Below are 11,903 nucleotides of genomic sequence, written 5' to 3' on the forward strand. Positions count from 1 at the left end.
ATACTCTTTGTGGAAGGTGATTGTTGATGCGTGGAGGTCAGGTGGGTGGTGGTCCTCTCTCCTTCATACCTTGCCATACTCTTGAAAAGTGTATGCAAGGTAGGTGTCACCACATCGTGCATGATTGAAGATGCTTAATCAAGGTCAATCTTTGATACAAGCTGCTCTTCATGGTGTGAATGGAGGATTCAACCTCATGTTGTTCGAGTGGTTTAGCCACCAGTTAGTTAGTCAAGAAAACTTAGCAAATTGTTACCTTCTTCAAAATGCTGCGTTGCTTGGGAGAGGTTTCAAGGCATATTTATGTGGCTCTCTTATGGATTAGCAACTTGTAATTTTCCATCTCAACCCCACCTACATGTACCTTCCACTTCTCCGGATCCTTAGATTTTTTCCTTCAGCTTTGTTTCCCATGAAGACCTTGAGCCCCCCCCCCCCGGGCGCCAAAAAAATAATAATTGGTGTGTCTTGTAGTTTGGCATCAGTAGTGTTTTGTAATAGGCAATTGATTTTATTCGGTACGAAGGGTACACGCCCAACATGCGTGTGTGTGTGCGTGTGTGTGCACGCGTGCGTGAGAGAGAGGGAGAGCAAGAGAGCTTAGCAAAAATGCTATCTAAATTACTCAACTACTAGGTTGGCATGACTACATCTACAAGACTACTTACATACTTGACATACTACTTGTTTCTATAAGACACTTTGTTACTTGTTTCTAAGACACTTTGTTTGGCCCACCATTGCTAACCTATGTGGGGTGGATAAAGCCCCCTCGAAAATATTGAAGATTGCAATTAATAAAGCATAGTTAATGGGCTTCCTTATGATAGCTTATGATAGCTTGGATCCATTCTCTTATGCTTCTCTCATTCTCCTATCTGCTAAGTGTCTTCTATAAAATGGAGCTTAAAATTTTCAAGGAAGTAGAGGGCATCATCCACTTGTCATACATTGGTTGACTTCAAAGAGAACCTTACAAAACTTATAATCTAAAATACAAAAATGAAGGTAAGAAGATTTGAAATGGCTTTAAATGGCTCTATTGCGTCTCCACTAGATGGAATCTCTAAAGATCCCATTAGAACTTAGCTCACTAGCAACTTTGAGTGAAGCTGCTATGCAACATTTCGTTATATCGAGCTCAAGATGTCACGCTAATACAAAAATCATCAGGCTAAGCCACTCTATCGCAAGACGGCCTAGTTGCTATGTGCATGTCATAATAATCAATATCTAATTCTCCTAAATGATTTTCTCATATTAAACTGATCATTTAATGTGGGGAAGTGCCAGGGGAGAAAAAGCTAGAATATTGGTTAAGCTAGCAGACCGGCCACAGTAGGGATCCAAAGGAGGGAAAATAGGGATCCAAAGGGGGGGCCATCTGCAAAAGATCCATGTGCAACAATGGGCTAAAAAGACCCTAAGGTTCAGCCCATTAAGACTTCCAAAATGCTAAGGTTCCAAAATTCAAAGGTTGTGTCCAAAGGGTTAAAGCTTAGGGGGAATTGGATGCTTTGTGTAAGTCAATGCACATCCCTACATGGGAGGGGGCGAGCCCTTCTTCTAGGGGATGAGAGAGAAAGCCACACACACACACACACAAGCCCCTTTACACAAAGGGAATTAGGGACACATGTCAGCTCCCTAGCCCAGATGCCCACAAGGTGTGCCCAATTCCTATTGGATGACCCTTGAAGTGGACCAATGAGAATTAAGCTAGAGTAAATCTAGTTTAATTAATTTAAAAACATTTAATAAAAGAAACCAATAAGAATTAAGTCTCCTAGAAGACTATTGGGCAGTCTCCCAAAGGGTCCAATGAGCATTCAGGAGCCCCATGGCTTGCCTGATTCCTATTGGCCAGGAGGCAAAGGGGTCCAATGAGAGTTTAGTTTAATTATTTAATTACCTCAAGCTCTCACAAAAGGGGAAAGGGGGACACATGTCAGAAGGCTATCACTTATGCCGCTTAATTGTAATTGGCTTGACTTGGGGAGGGTCAATGAGGCTGCAGGAAGAGCAAATAGCAAGGGGGCTCGCCCAAGAGAGAGAGGGGGCTGATTTTTGCTTGGCATTATCACACACACACTCACACAATCTCATGTGTGAAGAAAGAGAAGACTATCTCTTCCCAAGCTTTAATGGAGAACTCATCACCTACTCCAAGCTTGTGAGATAGAAGCCTACATCAACACTCTCTTGGCATGTGGATGCAAATCCAACCAAGAGCCAAGCTCCAATGTATGCTCATCTCCTCTACCAAGCTAATTACTAAGCTAAGCTATGCTAATATGAGTGATTATGTGAGGAGATGTACATCTTTCTCGTAAGATACTCCTTCTTCCTCTCAATCTACTCTCATACCCTGCTAGCTCTCACCATCTTCGAAGGTGTGTGAGGTCTTGGGGTTTGAGAACGGGGATAATTCAAGTTGTGTTTGTTAAGTGTTTTGCTTAGTGCATGAAGCTTCCATCTTCATTGCACTAGCTAGTCTTGAAGGAACACAAAGAATTGTATTGTACAATGTCTCTCTTGATGGGAGAAACCATAATACAAAGCCTTTTGAAGGGGGGACCGGCTCCATGCAAATCCGGTCCTCAACTGTTGTCAATAGCTTAATTTCTCTCTCTTTTGAAAGTATTGTTGATGCTATCTAACTAGGTGTTATGCTTTTTGTTGCTCTCTCCACCCAAGCACTCTTGTAATTCTCATTAGGAATCTATTCTAATGAAATGCCCACTATGTTCATACTAATTTCCGCTACACATAAGTTATTAGGCCATTAAATGTTACAGTGCACAAGTTTGTCCATATAATAAAACAAAAGCTTTCGTTGTTGCCTCTCCCCTCGTACGTTGGTGTTCTTGCCATGCGCCACACCCGGCAATCTTCACAGTAGCGCCTGCTCCTCAAGGTCTGCCCTGACGAAACCGCTTGGCCCTACTAGTTGTCTAGCATCCTTGCCGCTTCTGCACTCGACCACCTCTACACCTGCCAGTTGTCCACGACCACTAGCACCCATTTTCCTTTCCTTTTGAAATCAAGGCATCTTGCCAGATGACATTCAAAAATCCAATCCAGAATCATTGCAACATACTGGCTTCATTAAGTGGAAGCCATGAGATTTCACCTCACTTTAAGTGGAAGCATTGTCCCTAGTCAAAAACGGTGTGCCATGCTCAAACCCACGAACTCATGAGTCAAACAAGTCAACCTACTTAAGCCAGTGCGTCGAGAAAACATTCCTACGTCGCACACAAGCATTAAAAAAAAAGCAAGGTTGCTGCTCTGTTGCCTCCCGCATGCTCGTATTCCTCGCCCTTTGCCATTTGTCACTACATGGCCAGTCATCGCCCTTGAGACTCGCGTTCGTCATCGTCTGCCCATTTCATTTTGGCCCTCATTTCACCCGACCCCTTCCATTTCATTTCCCAAACAAAACTTAACTTTACCTTCTCAAACAAAGCTTTACGTTTTCCTTCCAAAAGAGATCTTGGTAAATTCTACTCAAACAAATGCACCCAAAATCATACAGTACATTGGGTCTACATTACAAAAAACCTATTAATTTGCTATATTCGATTATGAAAGAATCTCTGAAATTGAAGCAAAAGGGGTTGGAGCCAGACGTCAAGTAGGCACGCATTCTTTCTCTCTCTCTCTCTCTCTCTCTCTCTCTCTCTCTCTCTCTCTCTCTCTCTCTCTCCCCGCACCTTCGCCCTCTCCCTTCATGTCTGCAACGTTGCCTCAATCTCCCTTTCTCCCTCAATAGGCTTGGCAGCTTTGCGCCTTCCCCATTGACATCCCCCCCCCTCCCCTCGGTCATGCTTTGCACCCTCTACGTTTATCAGATTGGCCACGCCCTCTCCACAACAAGGCGATTGAGAGATTTTGAGAGATTTTGAGAGAGAGAGAGAGAGAGAGAAGTGTCCTCCTCTACTTCGCGAAGACGCTCAGAGCGTCCACCTTCCTCTCTCTGCTTGCCTCTGCGAAGTGCTCATCCATGCCCTTCCCATCTCCCTCTACCTTCACCATATCTTGCACCTTCCCCGAGAACCTCAGAAGGTCCGACTCTCTCTCTCTGCCATCTCCATCCATCCCAAAATACCCCTCAAATTTCAAAAATTCCCAAAATACCCTTGTATTTATTTTGGTTGGATTGTTCAAGATTTTCTTATCTTTATTCTTTTTGACAATTGAGATCCGTTTTTGTAATTTGTCACAAATTACCTAAAAAAGGCAATTATCTCTAAAATTAATGAAGCGTTCCATCTCCAAAGCCTACATAACGAACTCAAATTCTAGTTTTAGCATCTTGTATTCATAGACATTTTTTAATCTTTAAAGAAATTTAATCTCGCAATCAGGTGTATTTTGAGAATTTTGGAAAATTTGAAGGGCATTTTGGGAATTTATGACAAAATATTGGGGGTCTTTTGAGAATTTTTGAAATTTGAGGGGTATTTTGGGAATTTCCCCTTTCCTTTTTAATGGTGCACACTCCACCCACACCAAATATATATATATATCTACTCCCTCCCACCTGTCATCTTTCTCTCTCTCTCCCCCCCATCTCTTTTGCCTGAGATCCTTGCCTTTATCAACTTTTCTTTTGATGTCAAAAAGGGTATCTTAAAAGATACCCTAGATACCCTCTAACTCAACCCAATGGGAAAATTGGGCAGGCCTATTTGGGTGAATGGTAACATTGCAACAAATGAAAAAACTTTTGGCAATGGAAAGTTAAAAGACTAAGTTTCTACGTTACATGAAGTAAATGTATCAGTTTAAGTGTATATAAACAAAAAAAGGGCAATTTTGGTGAAATTTTATCGGTTAATGAGAATCTGATTTTTGAAGATATATTTGGTTTTGTCTTTTCAAGGGGCTTTTTTGGAGACCAATATTGATTTTTTTTGGAAAATTTGTGCAAGTTTATGTTTCAAAATTTAAAAAATAATTATAAAGGGATACTTCTATACCCCATCTTAAAGTCCTCTCCCAATGCATCGGCAATGAGTGTATGTATGTACGTGCACACACATGATAGAGACGCTAACGAAAACTCAAACATTGAGTAAGTTTTTATGAAGAGAGAGAGGGTTGCTACTTACAACAAAGCTGAGCCATCCATTGGTTAGCTCTAGATGCAAATCAAGTATATTATGAGAGAGAGAGAGAGAGAGCCTTATCATAGCTTTGGAAGATGATTTTATTTAATAAGGAAGCATTTAAGAATATATTTGACACTAATTTATCGATGCATGGAGAATATTTGCACATGTTGCCAGGAAGGAGAGTGTCAGAGAGTTAAGCCTTGCTTCTAATTGGCTGCAACAACGCGCGGGTCACATACTAGTTCTTACAATGTAAAGCCATAAGATTCTGGCATATGTAGACATGGTGCTTCCTTTGCTTCTATAAATTTTGAATAATAAGATTCTTTATATCACTGTGCAAGGGCTCAATTGAGCAAAGGTCAATGTGTTTACATAGGTGTGTATTCAAATCAGCTTCAAGAATTTGACCAAAATTTTCATGGAAAACTATGACATTCTGAAAGCTTGCACACATGAGAGAGACGGCAAAACGCAGTGTCTTGCTGAACTCACGGCATAGGGTACATGGGAGGCTAAATTTGGAGAAATGCCCAAAAATAGCCGCCCTCCGGATATGCCGTGTGCAAGTTTTCTTTTCACAGCGAGTGAAATGCTTAAAATTAGTAAAAAAAAAAGGATGATGTGGCCTAGATTCAAATGTGCAGCTTGCCGTTGTGTTTTGTATAGATTACATGTGCGCATGCTTTGAATAGAGCATCCAAAAACCGCTTTTGCAAGTAGATCGAAAAAATTGGGCTATAAAAAATTTAAAGGATATAGAGAGATATTTTGCAAAATCATAAGTAAGCTTGGGAACGGTTTACAATTTTTCCAAACTGCAAATTTATATTTCACTGGTAGAAGCCAAACCTAGCAGATGCATTGTAATTGTTTAGAGGTTTACTGTGAACACTGATGCTGAACCTGTTATCACACTGGCCACGCTCCGAGCTCCCATGCCTCAACAACAAGCCCTCCAATTATTTTAAGATTGTCAAAGGGGGCATAGCCTAGCGATAGAAGCGGAGAGAGACAGGTTCGAACCCCAAACCTATTGGAACAGCAATGACGTGGAAAATTTGTTATTAGCAAAGCTGATTGAAATGTAATTTGAGCATATGGAGTGAAGGGAGAACAGGTCAGCGCCGTCTACCTATTGCGACCAGTCCTCTCTCTCTCTCTCTCTCTCTCTCTCTCTCCCCAGCATTGTGTATGTACCCACCACCTTTAAACCTGGACTTAAACAACACAGAACACGCCCAGCGTGCCTACTTCGCCTCCTACCTCGCGTGTTCTCGTCTGAATTGTATATACTCACGCGCTCCTTTATTGTCTGTGTGTGGAGGTGTCTCTCTCTCTCTCTCTCTCTCTCTCTCTCTCTCACTCACACACACACACACACACACACACCCCACACACACACACACACACACACACACACCAGGTGCAGCTCTTTGATTCGGCAGGTGGGTTTTCTTGTCCATTTTTTTACACGTCGTTTGTGGCTTTCTGTTCCTGCGTTAGCTCTTCTGCTTGTGTTTGGTGCAGATCCGCCATGGCCAGGAAGAAGATCAGAGAGTACGACTCCAAGAGAATCTTGAAAGAGCACCTCAAACGGCTTGCCGGCATCTCGCTTGACATCAAGTCTGCCCAGGTAATGCTGCGCCCAGGCTTACACATACACACTCACAAGGTTTATAAATCTGTTCGGTCATGCACATTGTGCTCTCAGGCAGAAACATGCGTGCATGCCTATCTGCACATGTGATGCTCGCAGACATTGATCCTCACAAAGAAGTGCAAACACATCTGCTTAAATTATAGAATTTTTATGCTGATTTCTGTTAAATCCACACAGGTTACACAGTCCACAGATTTTGATGAATTGGTACAGCAAGAACCATGGCTTTCTTCCACCAAACTTGTTGTAAAGCCGGACATGCTCTTTGGCAAACGTGGAAAAAGTGGGCTGGTATGAACTATTATTAGCTTCATGATCCCGTATGTTCTTTTTTTGCTGCATCGCTAATGCCAACCATCCCTATAGGTTGCCTTGAACTTGGATCTGACAGGGGTGATGGCATTTGTTAAAGAGCGCCTTGGCAAGGAGGTATGCCTTCTTTTTTTTGATATGTTTATAAGTTGCCACTGGTGTTAGAGGCTTTGGATAGCTGCCCTGATATACACAACAGATCCAGTTTTATAGTGGTTGCAAGTTTTCATAAGGATAAAACAAGGATGCTGGTGTTCCCGACCTTTTTCAAAAATTTTCCTCTCAATTAGTTAATTTAGTTTCGTGTGTATTTTATGAGAACTTCTTCTGCTCGTTTGAACAAATTGAGTTAGATGATGATTGTGTTGCACTAGCTACTATACAAGCTGATTTGTTGGTGATGTTGCCATGGCAGTAATGATGTCATGTAGTTGGCACGATGTTGCCGATTGTGATACTGTTTCAATAGATCAACGAGCTGTATGTGTACACAGATTATTGCCTAGTAATGGATAGAGCATGGTTTCCTTATCTGCAGGTGGAGATGGGTGGAGCCAAGGCTCCCATCTCAACATTCATAGTGGAGCCTTTTGTGCCACATGATGATGAGTACTACTTCTCCATTACCTCTGACCGCCTGGGGTCAACTGTTAGTTTCTCAGAGTGTGGAGGAATCGAGATTGAGGAGAATTGGGACAAGGTATGTTTTATTTGTCATTGATTTTGCCCAAGTTCCCAGCAAATGCTTGTGGAATTATGCTTACTAAGACTGTGGCTCTACAGGTGAAACAAATCTTTGTGCCAACAGGGCAGTCGTTGAACACTGAGATTTGTGCTCCTCTTATTGCTACCCTTTCACTTGAGGTATGCAGCACTTGATCATGACACTTTTTTTTTGGGAAGAGTTGTGCTCTATTTCTGTTTCATAATGTCATCAAAATGACTCCGGAGTTGGATGTCTGTCATCCTGGATATGCTATTTTTTGTGATTATGAAACTTTTAAGCTTGAATTTTGTCATTTTGTCTAAATCTGTGTTTGTTTCAGGTTCGTGGAAAAATTGAAGCTTTTATAAGGGGTGTGTTCAATGTGTTTGAAGGTATCAATTATGTGAGCTCGTTGCAGACTGTTGCTAATTAATGCTTCTAGCTTCGTTGCTGACTTTATGCTATAAACTTCAGACTTGGACTTCACTTTTCTGGAGATGAACCCATTTACTCTTGTGAATGGCGAGCCTTATCCGCTTGACATGCGTGGTGAGTTGGATGATACTGCTGCCTTCAAGAACTTTCAAAAGTAAGAGTGCTTTCACCTTGTAATTTTCTATCGCATCACAACAAATTTTGTCTCGCTTGAGAGTTACGGCTCACTTTGTTCTCGTGTCGCGACAGGTGGGGTAATGTTGAGTTTCCTTTGCCATTTGGGAGGGTAATGACTCCAGCGGAGCAGCTTGTGTATGCAATGGATGAGAAGGTATTTGAATTATATCGGCTAAATTTGCCATTTTTTGAATAGCCTGCTATTTTAGGAGAACCTGGATAGGAAGGCAGAGCTGAACTAATAGTTAATGGTGTGAAGAAAAGCAATGTTACACATTATAAACCTGCAATTTAGGAGAAGGCTGAATTGAAGGAATAGTCAATGGTGGAAAAGTGATGTTTTACAAGCAGGTGGTTTGTCAAGGAAAGAAAGTATGGAGAGGGATTTGAGGAGTTGATATGGAGACCAAAGAAGTAGAAAGGGGAAAAATAACATTCTACGTTGTGCTGCATGAGCCATCAGCACAATCGTTTGGGTTGTTTTTGGATGCCAAAGTTAGTGACGAGGAGATAACACTGTGATTACATGTAGTTGGAGCTTCAGATGAGTTGATGTAAGAAGGGTAGTAATAGGTATACATGTGGTAATAATGCTTGTAAGATCTTCTTGTGACATGTCTCGTTTGGTTTTATTCAGACCAGTGCATCCTTGAAGCTGTCTATATTGAATTCAAAGGCACGCATCTGGACGATGGTTGCTGGTGGAGGTGCGAGTGTCATCTATGCTGATACGGTAAAGAGGACCAACTGTGTTGAAGGCTCACCTTTATCACATGCTTTTCAGATCAGCTGAGCAGCTGTTTTGCTCTTTCTGTAGGTTGGCGATCTGGGCTATGCTACTGACCTCGGTAACTATGCTGAGTACAGTGGTGCGCCTAAGGAGGAGGAAGTACTTCACTATGCTAGAGTTCTGATAGATGTATGTAGTGTTGAATTTTCCTTAACAGCGTTTCATATACTCTTTTATTCACCATTCTCATATTCTTGCGGGTGTAGTGTGCAACAGCTAGCCCCGATGGTCGAGGTAGGGCACTCATTGTTGGTGGTGGGATTGCCAACTTTACTGATGTAGCTGCAACATTTGGAGGCATTATTAGAGCTATGCGAGAGAAGGTAAGCAGCATGGCAACAGTGTTAGTGTGACTTTTAGAATTAGTAACTTCGATACCCTGCATGAGACATACTTATATGTTTCAGCAAAACCAAATGCGGGAGGGTAAGATGCGCGTATATGTACGGAGAGGGGGCCCCAATTGGCAACAAGGGCTTGCAAAGATGCGGGCGTTGAGCAAAGAGATCAATGTGCCAATTGAGGTTCTTATTTTAAAGTTTTTCATGCATGTAGGCTGTTCAATGAGGCGATTTTTGCAAGTATGAATACCCATTACGTTAAATTGTGGTCCTTATTGACTTGCCAGGTTTATGGTCCTGAGGCTAGTATGACAGGCATTTGCAAAGAGGCAATTGACTATGTCCAAGTTTCCGGCTAGATATGGTGAAGGGATCTCTACTCATACAGCAAGCTGGAGGAGACTCTTTTCTTCTCAAATCCAATTTTCACATTTTTTGGCCTGCTTTCTATTTGTTCTTACAAATTTGAGGCCCTTTTAGTTGTATTACCAATTAGTGATTGCAGGCCTTCATAAATGTTATTGGAGATTGTTTACTTAAAAGTTTTCAGAATCATCTCTCTCTCTCTCTCTCTCTCTCTCTCTCAGTTTTTTGGCCACGAGGATTGTATCAGTTTGGTCTCATAGGTCATGTTGGCCTTTTGAGGACGTTTAATATAACATTTCATTTCATTTCATCTCTCTCTCTCTCTCTCTCTCCCCATTTTAAGCTTGACGGTCATGCAATTGGAGCTTGGTACTCAGGCTCGTCTTATTTTCACCGACTGGTATGGCAATATGAAAGATATCGGGAGTGAGTGCATGATTGCGGTTTTGCTGTGCCTCCATGAATTGACAGTCGTGATGCAGCATCTGAAGGTTTTAGCACCAGATGGGGTGCTAACACATTTGCGCACGTTCACATGCTTAGCTACTACTGATATAGCTCCGTTGCCAGAAATTAGGGCTAGCACTTGATTGTCTTTCTTGTTTTTGATAGGATGTTATAAGCAGTGGGGATGGTACCCTTAAAAGCTAATAGGGTGGCGTAGACTGTAGATGAAAGGCTCATTTGGCATTCAAGCCTCCTTGGCTTGAAATCAAAGCCTCATTTGGCAGTTGATCTTCTTTGCAAGGCATTTCTCAATGGACTCGAGTATTTGTGAAGGTACTACCATCCTTGACCACCACGGCTTGAAGCCCTTGTTTTGTGGTTTCCTTCAAAATTTGACTTGAGTTCAACTAGTATGGCTGGCTGGCTGCCTCTCTCTCTCTCTCTCTCTCTCTCTCTTTATCGCGTGCACAGGGGCTTCTCTCAATTTTGGAGTTTAGCTTTCATGTCGCAGATTTTGACATGTGTAAAGGGCTCCCCCTCCCGCCATATTATGTCAGTTTAGATGGACACCCAATCTGCAAATGGTGATGGAGCTTGACTGGGTAGGGAGCAGCGGTACAGGTGTGAACAAGGAAATTTTTTGAGGCAGGCTCTTTACCGCTGCCAAATAAAGTGCAAAGCGCTACAAGGTTGGCGAAAGACACAAGGCAGGGGTTGACAATGGCACTACAAAATTATGAGAGAGCCAGAGAGACAGATAGGCCGGTTGTGCTAGCTAGGAGGATAGTGCTGTTTTGAATGAGAAATGCTAAATCAAATAAAGAGAGACTAGAAGGTACCCCCCTTTTCTTGGTTCCTTATTTCACAAGAAAAGAAAATTACATGTTATTGTTTTGTTTAGCCAGGTCTAATGCTTGTTTGAACACCTAATTTATAATGCTCTTTGAGCATTTTTGGTCAATTTCAATATGCTTCCAATTCTATGTTGATTGCTCCATATCCGACTGGTTTTCAAACAGACAAGGTTGGAAATGTTTCACGGTTTCAATCAAGTCGTGCAACTATACACGGCCCCATGAGAGAGAGAGAGAGAGAGAGAGAGAGAGAGAGAGAGAGTCCAAATGAATGAAGTAAAAGCAATGCAAAGGAAATAAAAGAAACATTCTTTCTCGACCTTGAAGGACAAGGTGAATTCCAAAGCTAAGGCACACCTTTAAGTCGGGCTTTGAGTAACAGTTACTATTGAAGGCCCATTGCATAAGGTCTAAAGGTGGGCATGATATTTAGGCTTGGTGTAGATGTATGTACTCTTTCTAGTGGGGACAAAAGAGAAGTGCACAACTAATTAAAAAGCGAGAAATTTCCTCGGAAAGTGCCCTTTTAACTCGTCATGAGGTTGAACTTTTTGAATAGTGGTCTTTAAATATGTTACCTGCTTCATTGTATCTAACATACAATGGCATATTTCCCATGAAAGCTCTAAATTAGATTTTATGCATAATACAGAAAGATGCTCTATATGGCATGCTAGACTATCCTTACCACT

The 11,903-nt window shown here is 41.8% G+C and overlaps 1 protein-coding gene across 1 annotated transcript; it reads left to right on the forward strand.

Annotated features, from left to right (window-relative positions):
* Positions 1 to 6,331: 6,331 nt before the first annotated feature.
* On the forward strand, positions 6,332 to 10,099 carry LOC147440687 (ATP-citrate synthase alpha chain protein 3-like). The gene is made up of 14 exons (XM_086482531.1): positions 6,332 to 6,568; positions 6,651 to 6,756; positions 6,961 to 7,074; positions 7,150 to 7,212; positions 7,634 to 7,795; positions 7,879 to 7,959; positions 8,142 to 8,193; positions 8,276 to 8,390; positions 8,486 to 8,567; positions 9,051 to 9,146; positions 9,231 to 9,332; positions 9,410 to 9,526; positions 9,611 to 9,727; positions 9,832 to 10,099. Exons 2-14 carry the CDS (start codon positions 6,658 to 6,660, stop codon positions 9,901 to 9,903), a joined length of 1,272 nt encoding a protein of 423 aa, XP_086338657.1. The 5' UTR covers positions 6,332 to 6,568; positions 6,651 to 6,657; the 3' UTR covers positions 9,904 to 10,099.
* Positions 10,100 to 11,903: the final 1,804 nt, after the last annotated feature.

Source organism: Adiantum capillus-veneris, chromosome 15, assembly GCF_014529385.1.
Source record: "Adiantum capillus-veneris isolate H3 chromosome 15, ASM1452938v2, whole genome shotgun sequence".
NCBI classification, from domain to species: Eukaryota; Viridiplantae; Streptophyta; class Polypodiopsida; order Polypodiales; family Pteridaceae; genus Adiantum; species Adiantum capillus-veneris.